Source organism: Opisthocomus hoazin, chromosome 8 (assembly GCF_030867145.1).
Source record: "Opisthocomus hoazin isolate bOpiHoa1 chromosome 8, bOpiHoa1.hap1, whole genome shotgun sequence".
Lineage (NCBI taxonomy): Eukaryota > Metazoa > Chordata > Aves > Opisthocomiformes > Opisthocomidae > Opisthocomus > Opisthocomus hoazin.
Window position 1 is genome coordinate 9,285,386 of NC_134421.1, and position 13,852 is coordinate 9,299,237.

The 13,852-nt window shown below is 41.6% G+C and overlaps 1 protein-coding gene across 2 annotated transcripts in view; it reads left to right on the top strand.

Annotated features, from left to right (window-relative positions):
- BRAF (B-Raf proto-oncogene, serine/threonine kinase) overlaps positions 1-13,852 on the top strand; it is an 81,353-nt gene that overhangs the window by 21,133 nt on the left and 46,368 nt on the right. For both annotated transcript variants that reach the window (XM_075429017.1, XM_075429016.1), the window contains exon 3: positions 7,552-7,815. In XM_075429017.1, coding sequence (XP_075285132.1) covers positions 7,552-7,815 — 264 coding nt within the window. The remainder of the gene's footprint in view (positions 1-7,551; positions 7,816-13,852) is intronic.

Below are 13,852 nucleotides of genomic sequence, written 5' to 3' on the forward strand. Positions count from 1 at the left end.
AAAAGAACATTTGTCATTAACCACACAATTTTCTTCTAACTGTTATAATTAGTAATAGCTTTGGGAATCTTAGCAATGTTCTCTAATATGATTACAAGAAAAACTTTTCTGTTTGTTCTGGCTGGAAGAAATAATAAATGTAGTAAACAATGGCTGTATTAAAATCTAAAAATGGCTTGTACTTAAAATTACTTCTTAGGTAATCTTAGTTCTTAGCTAATTCCATCCCCTGTGTGTGAGCATGTATCTCGGATCTAACAGACTCCTGGAAATCACTGTCAAATATTTTAAATAACTGCTTGACTCGGTAGATGTAGAAAAAGCACCAACAGCATTTTTCTTTTCTTCTGGAAAAGAGGCTGCAGGAGCTCCTCGGTAGGTTTTAGCACACTTTTTGGAAGCACTCTGCATCACAGCAGCTGAAAACATCAATGATTGTTGTCTTCCCACATAATTTCTTAGTGCGTTTTATCTGTCCTGGAAGTGCTGTTACCCAAAATACACAGTTTGTGATTCACTGTGGAAGAACCCTTGTCTTAAGCGTTTGTCTAAGCATTGTAAATATTGGAAATCTTTACTGCAAAGAAGTCCAAAATTATGATACTGGGGAAAAGCCAGGATTCAGTTAGCAAAAATGGTTAACATATGCAGTTGTGTTTTATGTGGCCATAAAAATAAAATTTTTTTTTTTGGTCTCTGCCAACAAAGTACTGATGAAAAGGGTAACCTAAGTCAGGGAAAGGAAAATAGAGATCTGTGCATTTCAAATTAGCATTGGCAAAAAGCACTGGTCACAAACTGAAATGGGTTCTACAGATCCAGACTGGCCAGAAACAGTCAGCTCGATCTTGGAAAGGAGAGATCGTGCTTAAATGACTTAATCAGCTTTGTTAGCCTTTGTAGACTCTTAAAGACTGTTTAGGGAGGCCTTACCTGTTTAAACTTCCAAAATGCTTTGTGTGTCCTGCGGGCCTTGTCGTTAGGTGTACAGCATCAGCTACGAACACTTCATCTGCCAGACCTTCTCAGAATCACAGAATAGTAGGGGTTGGAAGGGACCTCTGTGGGTCATCTAGTCCAACCCTCCTGCCGAAGCAGGGTCACCCAGAGCAGGCTGCACAGGACCTTGTCCAGGCGGGTCTTGAATATCTCCAGAGAAGGAGACTCCACAACCTCCCTGGGCAGCCTGTTCCAGTGCTCCGTCACCCTCAGAGGGAAGAAGTTCTTCCTCACGTTCAGACAGAACTTCCTGTGCCTCAGTTTGTGCCCATTGCCCCTTGTCCTGTCGCTGGGCACCACTGAAAAGAGCTTGGCCCCATCCTCCTGACACCCACCCTTCAGATATTTGTAAGCATTTATTAGGTCCCCTCGCAGCCTTCTCTTCTTCAGGCTGAACAAGCCCAGCTCTCTCAGCCTCTCCTCGTAGGAGAGATGTTCCAGTCCCCTCATCATCCTCGTAGCCCTCCGCTGGACTCTCTCCAGTAGCTCAGTTGAACAGTGTTAGCCCATTCGCGTGTAAGTGGTTCTTCGGGTGGTGCGGAGTTGCGTCCTGGACCTGTAGATTTCTGCGGTTAATAGTACAAGAGTAAGCTGCCTGCTTTTCTTGTTTGGACTCCACACAAAATAAAACAACATACAAATGCATAGGTAGGAGGAGAGTGATATCAAAGTAAGTTTTAAAACTCAGCCAGCTTTCTCGTATTGTACTGAAGGAATCATCCTCTTTCTTACTCCTACTCTTGGAAGCAGTTTAAAATGAGAATCATGGGGGCAGAGGTATGTTTGTCCCCAACTACTGTTACTTACCACCACCCCACAGCTTTCTCTTTTCCTGGGCTATTTTATTCAGAGCACTTGCTGTTGCCATTTTTGAGAGTTTGGCTGTCGAATTTCAGGAGAGTGTTTCATTCCTTATTCCTGTGTATCTGAAGAATCCATGCAGGTGGTTAAATTAATCAATTAAAGAAGATTACCTCTTTGCTGATCTGAAGTATGCTTGTTGCAAGAGCAGGCAGCTACAGTCTCAAATGGATCTTGGTGCTGAATCTCAGGGTGTTTCCGACTGCTTGTGGGATTCCAGGAAGATGCTGACTCTGGGTGCAGGAGCTGGGAAACGTGGTGGTTCTCTGGGGAAATTCAGGTTAATTTTTACCAGGCTCGTAACAGATGCTGATCAAATATGTTGGACCAAAACTGGAGTGTCTAAAGTTAGACTAAGTACAGATTTAGGAGTCTTACTAAATGAAGAAATCCTGACGTATGTTACTGTCTATCTTCAGCACCCTTTTATCTTAGTGGGATTTGCATTTGATCAACAGCCTAAAAGGTCAGACATCTTTTAAATAGAAACACAATCTCGGTTTCAAAGACGAGGAATCTGTAGTTTAGGCTTTTAAGAATCTTGCAGTGTGTGGCTGTTAACTGAAATTGAGGAGGGGAGAGAGCGTGGTAAAACCAGTTGGTCTGCTTGAGTTTAGACTGGGTTTCTAGCCAGGTACAGTAGGGGGTAGGGAGAAGGAGAAACCATATTTTACTACTTGGTTTTGTCCCAGAACAATTTTTAAAAAAACGTTTAACTTGTTTTTTGTTTCCTTACGTGTTACTGGAATCTATAGCCTGGTTGTGGTCCAAGAAGGCAAATTTCAAATATAGTGTAAATAATATGTAATACAAAAATACACATATTTTTGAGAATATCCCACGTCATCATCTTGTCAACAGAACTCTTTTGGCACATCTGTAACATCATGCAAGTTCTGTTGACTTCTGGGGTCAGTTTTTGTATTGTAAACAAGTTGCAACATTTCAGAAGTAACTATAACCCTGCTGCTCCGCAGTGAGCAGCAGTTGTGTTATGGCATGTACATACGTTGTATATAAACATGCCAACTTCTCATGCTTCAGATGGACTTGGCAGTTTACCAGGCCTTTATACATCTTGCTTAATTGAAGCCTCAGGAGTATTCTCACATGTATGAGACTATATTATACGATACGCACATATACTGGTATGCAATATAATTAAATTATAAACTATGTTATTAATATATATAAAACAAATAATTATAATTAAATTATCTTCTCCCAGGTAACTAGCGATAGGATGAGAGGCAATGGCCTCGGGTTGCGCCAGGGGAGGTTTGGATCAGATATTAGGAAAAATTTCTTTACTGAAAGAGTGGTCAGGCATTGGAACAGGCTGCCCAGGGAGGTGGTGGAGTCCCCATCCCTGGAGGGGTTCAAAAAACACGTAGATGTGGCACTTCAGGACATGGTTTAGTAGGCATGGTGGTGATGGGTTGATGGTTGGACTTGATGATCTTAGAGAATCTTTTCCAACCTTAATGATTCTACAATTCTATAAAATTAACTTTTTGTTTTATTTTAGCCACAGAATTATGTATAGATTGACAGGATGTGCCCATCTGAATCTAATATTCAGCTCTTTAAATTTATATATTTCCTTTAGCTTTGGGAAATACTATAAATTTGCAGTAAATTGGGATCTCTGTAGCCGTACAGCAAACAAATAGATTTATTCAGGACAATATATGTTATTAAAGACAGTCTATTTTTGCCAACTAATAAGCAAGCTGGAGGAGTTGAAGAACAGCAACCTGGTGACCAGAAGCGTCGCAGCAACCAGGGCGAGCGCCGGGCACCAGTGACCTCACGGCATCGGCAGCAAAGCCCGGGCTGGGCTGCATTGGCCAGCGCGAGGAGGGACCTGTCTGCTCGCTGCTGGGGTGACTGCGCTGGCGTGGCGCTCGGCACGGAGAGGAGGCGGCCGACGAGGAACTCGCAGGCTCTTGCGGCCTGAAGAGAGGGCCAGACTCTTGTCAGACACACAGCAAAAGGGGAAGAGGCAGTGTCACAGGCAGCATCATCGCGTGAATTTTGTAAGAGAAAATTCTTTATCATGAGAGTGGCTTTTGAGCCCTGAAACTGGTTGCCCAGAGGCTGTGGAGTCTCCATCCTTCAGGACTTTCAAAACTTACTGAAGGCCCTGAGCAACCTGACTGAACTTAGAATCGTAGAATCATTCAGGTTGGAAAAGACCTCTAAGATCATCAAGTCCAACCATCAACCCAATACCACCATGCCTGCTAAACCATATCCCAAAGTACCACATCTACACGTTTTTTGAACCCCTCCAGGGACAGGGACTCCACCACCTCCCTGGGCAGCCTGTTCCAATGCCTGACCACTCTTTCAGTAAAGAAATTTTTCCTAATATCCGATCCAAACCTCTCCTGGCGCAACTTGAGGCCATTGCCTCTCATCCTGTTGCTAGTTATTTGGGAGAAGAGACCAACACCTGCTTCACTACACCCTCCTTTCAAGTAGTTGTAGAGAGCGAGAAGGTCTCCCCTCAGCCTCCTCTCCTCCAGACTAAACAGCCCCAGTTCCCTCAGCCGCTCCTCATCAGACTTGTTCTCCAGACCCTCACCAGCCTCACTGCCCTTCTCTGGACATGCTCCAGCAACCCAATGTCCTTGTTGTAATGAGGGGCCCAAGATTAGCTCTGTGTTAAACAAGTGTTTGGACTAGATGACTTCCAGGGATACCTTCCAACCTTTTTTTTTGTCTTTTTTTTTTCTCCTGTGATTCTATATCAAGCTGAAAGCAAGATTTAAGTTTTTTTGTAGAACGTTACTCGCTGCATAATGGGAATATGTGAACTGGATGGATTTCATTCTAGGCTTCATAAACTTTTCCTTCTGAAATGCCTTTAAAATCCTTAATGAATTGCCTAAATGTTCAGCTTAATCTTCTTTGTGCTGTAGATGCTGTACAAACTTGACTTTAAATTTTTTTGTTTGTTTTTTGAAAAACAATGTTAGAAATCAACCTTATAGTTGACCCAGAGGGCCTTGACTGACTTGAAGATTTGAGTAGCGGTCAGTGCCTGTCTGCTCATATGGCCATGCTGCTGCAGGTTTCTGTCGTAGATAGGCCAACTCTGCGGCATAATCTTTCTTTTAGCTAGAAATGCTTGCCACAGGTCAGCTTTGCTGTTGTAATACTCTTTCAGTTTAACTCCATGGGATAATTCTGTGTTTTGACTTGATGCATTGGCTGTGTAAGGTCCATGGGTGCTAGTCATCAGCTGAAACCAATGTCTCACCAAAGTACTTAATCTTTGTGAAAATGGGATTTTATTGGAGCTATTCTGTTTCTGCTGCATGTTGGTTCTTCTGTATGAAAATATTTTTTTAAAAGAGAAAAATGTATTTCAAGCCTATTGATGCATTTCTAGTTCCATTATGTTTTATTAGGGGATCTTCTGCTGTGACACTGGGTAACAGTACAATACTTAAGAGCTTCTGTCTTCATGAAAAAGAGAGAGCTTTTCGTGCAGAATTTAATGGTATAGAACCCAATGCCAGCAGCAGCAGCTTCCAGCTTTCCATGCTTGTTGTTTATTCTCTTCAGATAGATGGTTTGACTTGCAGTTTGCATTAGTGACAGATTAAGCTGCCAGTGTAAACATTGTAGGATTGAGTACTTTGAAAGATGTGTGTGATTTTGTGAAGGAGCTAAGCCCTCAAGTATCCGGAAGCAATGTAACGTTGCATGTGTTCAAACAATATTTTGCAATGTTCATGAGAAAAGGAAGTAAGTATTTAGGAAAGTATTGGTGAAATAGTAACAGTTTATGATTCTTAATTTTTGTTTACTGAAAATAATTCTGGACACATGGAGCTTTTACTGGAATTTATGTTATAAGTTGCTCCTGGAAGTAGGAGAGAGACACTTGTGTTACTGTGCAGCCAAAAAATGCCATTATTTATAATTGGGTAACCTTTCCATTTACTTTTCATAGTAGATTTGGGCTAGAGTGAAAATGTTTTGGTTTTAAGTCTCAGAGTTTGGGGTCTGTGAGTGAAATGCTAGACATCTTCAGTTTTTGAAAATAGTAGTGAGTAGTTCTCATTTACCTGCAACTTATGTCCATTTATTAAAAATGGAACTTATAAAATTTAGAATTTGAAATTGTGATGTTCACTAACATTCTTTAAAATGCTTTTTCTTAGACCTCACTGTCAAATTATCATTCTCTTTGTTAACGCTGTGGGGATGATGACATAAATTTTGAACCTAGGTCCATCCTGAGGTATGCTAAACCTGCGTAAAAAAGGAGGTGCCAATGGCTGTTTACTTGACAAAATCAGCCTGGGTTAGGTAAACCTGCGCATACAACCCGGAGAAATAAATTCATAGTAAAATGTAGTATTTGTGGCAGCCCTAGTGAATGCTGGTTTTTTTTTTTTCTTCTCTTAACTTTAAATATTTTTTTCCCACATGTAGACCCTGCAGACTTTTTGGTCAGTTCAATTCTCCTATAACTTGAATTAACACACATTGTGCACAGAAAACTTGAGGAAAGAAATTTTTTTTTTTTTCTAAAAAAAGTATCTTTCCCTAACATAAATATCCTTTGTGGCATTGAAAATTTATGCAGCTTGGCATAGACCTTGGTCTTTCTGGAGAGCTAAGTAGAAAATTCTGTTCCCTACTCCTTAGATGTTAGGTTTGTAAGATCTTTGTTTCTTCTTATCTGTAAAGGTCTGACACATCCTTGGTTAACACTGACATGCTTACGTGAAACACACGTTCCTTAACTGATTCAGGCTTTTGAAGATACTCTGTACTAATTTATATAATGAAGAAATAATTCTGATGCTTGGATACAGATAAAAATTTTCTTGTTATGAAGACAAACAAAGTTGATGGAAACAAACTTTAAACAAAAAAAATACGCAGATTGCACATTCGTATTATAGAGCTTGGCAATAGTGTTTAGCTTGGCTACATTTAATGGACAAATTTAATGTTACTGATTTTGTTTGTTTGTTTAAGAAACTTGGTCAATGTATAATCAGGTTTTACATAAACTTGGTGGAAAATCAAATGAATCTTGTACATATGTTAAAGAATTATTTCAGAGGATTGCCTTTACATGTTTGTGGATGGCTTTGTAACAGGGCAGACTTGGTTGTGTTGTAACGGAAATAAAGTTTTTGATACTATCTGGTATGAAAGGGTAATGCCAGAGGTGAAGGATGGTGACCAATGACCTAGGTGAGTTGTCAGATACAGACAGTAGAAACCAGATTTCTGCTTTCTCTTAATTATTGCAGAGATGTATTTAGCTGTCATTCCAACAGAAGGGTAAATTTAACTGTAGCACAGTAATTCAGCAATGCAGCTGACAACATTTGTTAAAGATTGCTGTTTTCTTTAAAGTGCTTTTGGATTAGACTATTTAGTGCAGGTGCTTTGAAAGCGTGGCTTACGACTTCTTTTGTCCACTTATCCATTTAATCGTTTAAAAATGAGTTGTTGGTTCAGAAGATTTAACATGATGAATCGAAAGCCGTTTCGTCTTTGTGTCCTACTGAAAAAACCGTCCAGATCATTTTGTTCATATTCATGGGAAATGTGAATTAGTTTAGAATGCTTTTTGTTTCATCTTCTTTCTGAATTTAGATGTCTGTTTTTGTCTGAGGCTACTATGTCGTTAAAAGGGCTGCTTTTCCTTCACAGGCCTACGAAGAGTACACCAGCAAACTAGATGCTCTACAGCAGAGAGAACAGCAGTTACTGGAATCCATGGGGAACGGAACGGATTTCTCTGTCTCCAGTTCGGCTTCAACAGACACAGTTGCATCATCTTCCTCCTCTAGCCTCTCTGTAGCACCTTCATCCCTTTCAGTTTATCAAAACCCTGCTGATATGTCACGGAATAACCCTAAGTCTCCACAGAAGCCTATTGTTAGAGTCTTCCTGCCCAACAAGCAAAGGACTGTGGTGAGTCAGTTTTTATTCACAGATCTGTAACCTCAATATTGCCTGTATCTCTCTCTCTGTGTACGCAAAAGTTAGTTCAGGAGCTGAAAACATAGCTGTGCGGAGGTCAGAGAGGTGGCACGGTCGCTATTTGTGCTCTGCTGCGCTCAGTTGTTTTGATGCGTTGAATGTTTTCTATGGGATTAACGCTAAGATGTCTATTACAGCGATAGCAGAGAACACAGCGCTTTCAGGACTTTTATAACAATGCAGATACCCCAAGAAATACTTAAATCAGCTTTCTTGGTTAAAGTGATCTACCATTTTACAATGGTTAGGAGGGGGCAGGAAGCTCTTGCGTTATCCAAAATTATTGATTAGTTCGACAGGGCAAGGTCGAAGAAGGTAAGCATTTTCCATGTTGTCAAAGTTACTGGCAGCAGTGAATGCTTTAGAGCAAGTACCAGCCTCCTGCAGCTAAGGAGGGCTGCACAGAATCTCTTGGGGTTTTTGGATTTTGGGTTTTTTTTTCTTTTTTTCTTTTCCTCCCCACTCAGTGGTGAGTGTTTCGTGTTGGGACCCTGATGCTCTCAGGCCCTGCGTAGAGAACTGGCTAGGGGAGGGATATAGTTGCTGTTAGGAGGGGCAAGAAGTGTTGCCTGAAAACTGCTGAAAAACTAGTGTTTATCAGTTTTGACAATGTTACAGTGATTCCTGGAGTGATGGAAGAAGAGCTGACTCTTTGCTGGATATTTAATTGCCTGTTAATAGACAGAATTTTTTTATCAGTTGAGAGCTGCCATCTGCAGAGCCTTGGAATGTGCTTTAGAACAATTTGCAAGGCGGTGCATGCTCCTCACTTAGAAGGGGAGCTGTGGTTCCAGAGAAAGTGGATGGATACTACAGCCCATGTCCGTGTGAAACCACTGCTTTTCATAGCAGTCAGTTGGTCAGGTATTGGTGTCCCCAGACTGTGACTGCCTGTGGAAAATGAGTTGCTGGCAAAGAGCAGAAAACAAACTGAGTGGTGCTGGGCATGAGGAACACATCCTCTCCCTTCCTTCCCTCCCTCCCCCTGCCCCACCGAATAAAAGAGATCGTAAGACTTACAGCGGGAACAACAGATGAAAGGGCAGTGGTTTTCATCTGATTTTTCTTTTAATATTGATGAATTGTTAAAGATATCGCTGAAGATTGAAAGTAGTATTTGGTTTTCGACCTAGAGAATGGGGGTTTAATGTGAACTATGACCACTGTGCAGATGTGTGGTGTTCAGCAAGGTGAGTTCGTTGTCTGCCTGTGAGGTATGGCTGGGCAGGTGGTACTACCCACACTGTGAAACTGGGAGAGACTCTAGTTTCTTCTTCACGTCTTCTGTCCCACCCTGTCTAGCTATTGTAACCCCAGCCACTGTGATGGGGCTGTCCCACAGGTTGGGTTTGTTCCTCTCCTGCAGTGGGTGACAGCACATCACTTCCCACATTGTTCTGTGCATTTCCTTTCTGGTCTCTCCTGTGCGTTGTCTCATCCTCTAAGCCATATAGTGTATTTCAACTCTTATTCTTTTCTCCTCATCTGCAATATTCGTCTTCTGCTCCTTTCCCTCTTTTCTTTCCACCACCGCCTCTGTCCTTTGAGCAGAGATGTGGTAAGACTTTTCTCAGGTCCTGAGCTCTGTTCTCCTTTTGAAGGAATCAGTTTACATAAAGAATAGTTTATAATTATGAAATATACTACATCAAACTTGTAGGCAAGAATGAATTTTTTTTATGGTCAAATGTGTATATTTCACTAGGTTGAAGTTATTTCTGAATATGCAAATCTGGTTACAAGTTAAGAATGAGAGGCAAGTGAATTTCAGTGTGAACAAGGTGATACGGTTTTGGGCCGGTACAAAACTGTCTTGCCTTATCTATGAGACGTGGTTTTGTGCATGTTGCTGGTCCATTCTAATCAAAGTAAAACAGGTTGTTTTCAAGCAGTGCATCTTTAAGTTCTTAAGTAACAGTGACGGATGGGCTTCGAATGCTCCAAAACATACGTGAGACTGTGCTTTCCCGGACTAGTATTTCTTCTCGTTATTTTCCTTAAGCTTTGGGGGTTTTGGTGAATATTGTGATTCTGTGGTATCAGTTATGCTCATTAGGAGCTTGTGGATTTGACCAGAGAGATTACGTTCAAGAGTGCCAGCTTGTCTGTTGCCGTGTCTTGACTAAGAGCTAACTTTCTAGCTTGAGGACATGCTGTCTTCTGGTGAGGGAATTGCAGCACTTAGCAGTAGTACTCGGTGACTGGCAGCAGGGCGACAGGAGGTTCTTGCAGCACTGAGTCTAGGTGCTCTTTCCCGACTATGGGGGCCAAATGTGGTTTAACTTGGGTGTAGTCAAGGAGAAGCTCCTGCTCCTGTCCCCAGCTTGCTACTGGAGTCTAAACACCCTTTGCCTTCCTAGTCTAGCCCTGAAGCTTATTTCCAGCTTGCTAAGTGTGGGACACGAAGAGTAAAGCTTCAGGAAAATCTGTAGTCTTGTGCTCTGGTAATTTAAAAAAAAAAAAAAAAAAAAAAAAAAAAGTGGTACCAGCAAAGGAGTAGGAGACAGGCTAGTGGTGGAGGGAAGGTGCACGTCCCTTGATTCTCAAATTTGGTGGAAGTGTGTCTGTAGATGCGCTGACATAAAGGAAGACTCAGGGGCCCGCAGATGCAGGAAGGCGGGAGCTTACACATGTGGGATCGCTGGCTGGAAGCTGAGGTTGACGGGGTTCAGCTTTGTATGCTGTGTAGCAAGGTGGAGGTCAGCTCCAGTTCTTCTAGGAGGGACCTGGGTTTGATTGAAATTGTTACTCTAAATAAGCAGTTGGGAATACGTACTCAGGTCTGGTCAGCAGATACTGCAAATGAATAGTTTGACTTTGGCTCAGGGAGAGAGCTGAATTCTTTTCAATGGAGTTTTACACACTGCTTGGATCTAGTTGGATTACTCAGCTGAACTTTTTATCAGTAGACCTAGTAAATTATCTCTGTTTTAAAGCTGGGAAATGGTGCTTATAGGAACTCCGAGTGGTGGGGTTATTGGCCTTGGAGCGGAAGTTCACTTCTCTGAAACTTGGAAACAGTGCTCATGTTATTGAGAAAGTCAGGAATTTCTTGTATAGTGACTCTTAATGTAGTTACTCTCTTATCAATATTTATTGATCCTACATGTAGTCAGTTGAAAACCAAGGAAATTCCAGAAGCAAACCCAATTCAGAAGGAATTACAGCTTACAGTGCAGTTTTAACTGCCAGTAGTCAGATGATAGGCTGCTAGCCTACAAAGCAGAAGGCAGTTTTCAGTGAACACTGAGATTACTTGCTGTAATGGATAGAGAAGTGTTCCACACATCTCCGTCTTCCTTCATGACCTTTGGCTTTCAAAACAAACCTGTTGTGTCTCGCTTATGCCCATTAACGGAGCCATTTGCTGATGTACCCATGATGGTGGTTTAGGATTTTCAAGTATACAGGATAGCCTCTGATGCATTGGGTTGAAGCAGGAAGGAGATTCCTTGGGAAAATGTATGGTACCTGCTGTTAGGGCCTCCCCTGGCCCAAGTCCCCGTTCCATATGGCTGTTAAAGTAAGGATGAAATGTGTCCTACAGCCAAGCCCGTAGCTGGGAGGGGGGAGATGCTGTTGCAGTGTTGCAACAAGCTTCCCCCCTACCCCAGCCTTAACTGCTTTCAATTAATAGCTGCTTTTGAAAGAAAGCTTTTTTATTATCGCAGCAAGATTTTCCGTCTCTACCTCCAACCGCAGACCCACTTGAGGAGGTCGGATATCTTGTTAGATACTAGGGAGTCTTTGTTTATTTTTATCTGGGAATGCAGTGACAGTTCTGAAGTTGACTTAATTTAAAGCGACTGGAATGAAGTTGGTTATGGAGAACCAATGTCCTTCTTTACCTTTGGTCATACTCTGAAGCAGTCCCAATTACTACAACAGCCTTCTGCTGTTTGTTTAGAGCTGTTAAAAATGCAGGAAATGGGACAGGGGGGGAGATGCTTACATTTTTGGCTAGCAGCTGCCTTGTTACTTGAGTTGTCTACATTTTTTATTAGTGGTATTGTTTGTGTGTAGGATCAAACAAATACATCTGTTTGAGTTGGCTCCAGTTAGAATGTGAGGAAACTGATGGAGCGCAAGGAAATGAGACCATGTTGATCAGTGTAAGTGATTTCGTTGCCTAGATAGTGCAGCTGATGTCAAGTTTCTTTGTATGTGTCATGATAAAGCAGAGTGTTGGACAAAGTTTTTCCAAACATGGGAAAAGGTGTGAAGGTGCTTCCTTGAAAGCCTAGCCAGTATGTGGTAGAGCTTCCTGCTGCTATCAATTAGCAGTTGAAGTCCGCGTCTTCATTCAGAGTTAGAACATAACTTTTTTCAAGGCAAAACCAGGTAGCTGGCTTGGTTGGTTGAAGGGGAATCAATGAATAAATAGTGTCAGAAATAGAAGACTGTTTTCCTCTGTAGTCAGCCTGGGAAGGGATGAAGAGAAGTTAGCTTCTCTGGACAACCTCGTAGAAAAAACAATAGATTGCTTGCTTTCTCTGCAGGGAGAAAATAAGTGTTTATCCCCTACAATGCAGAGATAAATGTCTGAAATACATATACTTCCTCTTTCCTCAGTGGCATGGTTCAACTGGCAAGTTAAACGTCCTTTGGAGAAGCATTCTGCGTAGATGTGACCAGGATAAGTCTGTGTGGGTGGGTTTGTTTAGTTTTGTTCTAGGGCAGAGAGAAGGATGTTGAAATAATAAAAGTGCAAGGTCGCAGAAGTGTACCTGAGATGGTCAGTTGTTTTGCAGAACAAATTGATGAGGCTTATCCAAACTGTGGCTGGGAGAATTTAGCGAAATATTAGTTTAAAACTTGTTTGGGTTAGGAATCTAGATGGCTGTGGGGTGGATAGTAACAAAAGTGCTAATTAGGGAAGAGCTTTTGGATGGGAAATGGAGGTAAGAACTCTGACCTTGATCTGGCTGCTAGAAATCTGAGAGATGGTGTTGGATGCTGAGGCTTGGTTTTGGTGGAAGGGAGATAGTCTTGAATGGGAAGTGGATGCTAGTGTGCCAGCATAAGTTACATTTGCTGCTGAGACTTCTGAGAGAATGCATGGAGCCAGAAGAGAACATAGCCTTGTGGGATCCTTAGATAATTGTGTTGTGGATTAGGATTTTTTTTTTTTCCAAATTGTATGGCTATGTGATTAAAGGTGCAAGCAGAGAGAGAAAAGAAACAGAAGGCAACAGCCATACAAATGAATGGAAGGAGACACATGGCTGACTTTTGGGAAGGGGTAGTAAGTCAAGGAGACGGAGGGTTAACAACTGGTCCAGAGGTACGGGAAGAAGTCATTGAAGATCTCGGTAGGATAACTTCAGTTTGATGTGAGAGGCAGCAGACGGTGAAAAATTTTAAAATGGTCTGAGGAAGAGAAACTCCAGGCAATGAGCATAAACAGCTTTCGATGAGTGTAAAGATTACAGGAATATGGTGTTCGCACTAAGTGTTTTTGGGGATTGCTTCTGGTTGTGTAGTTTTTTTTCTTTGAGGATTTGGAGTCGGGGTTGTTTTTTGAGCATCTGGCTAAAGTATCTCTTGTATGTCTTTGGGACTGCCGATTTTAAACTGGTAGGCTTGGGATAAGGAAAAAAATCATCATTCCCAATTTCAAGGACAGTTCCAATTTTTGCCTTCCTCTGTAAAAGTTGACAAAACAGTTAAAATTAATGAGGAATTTCACCTATTAGATTGCTTGGTTACTGTAGACCTGAAGACATTAGTAAGACTTTTTAGACAGGTTTCCTGTGGCACAGCAGTTCTGTCTGGTCCCTTGCAGGAAAGTGTTCTGAGACCTTGAATGGAATAAGCATTTTGTGGACGTATCTGGAGTATGTCTCTGTCACAGTGCAAGAGCACAAGAGTAGGGCGGGCATGTATGATATTTTTCCTGAGTCATCTTCCAAATTTGAGCTATTTGTCACTCAGGAATTTTAGGAGTTTAAGCATTTTCTGTTTGGAA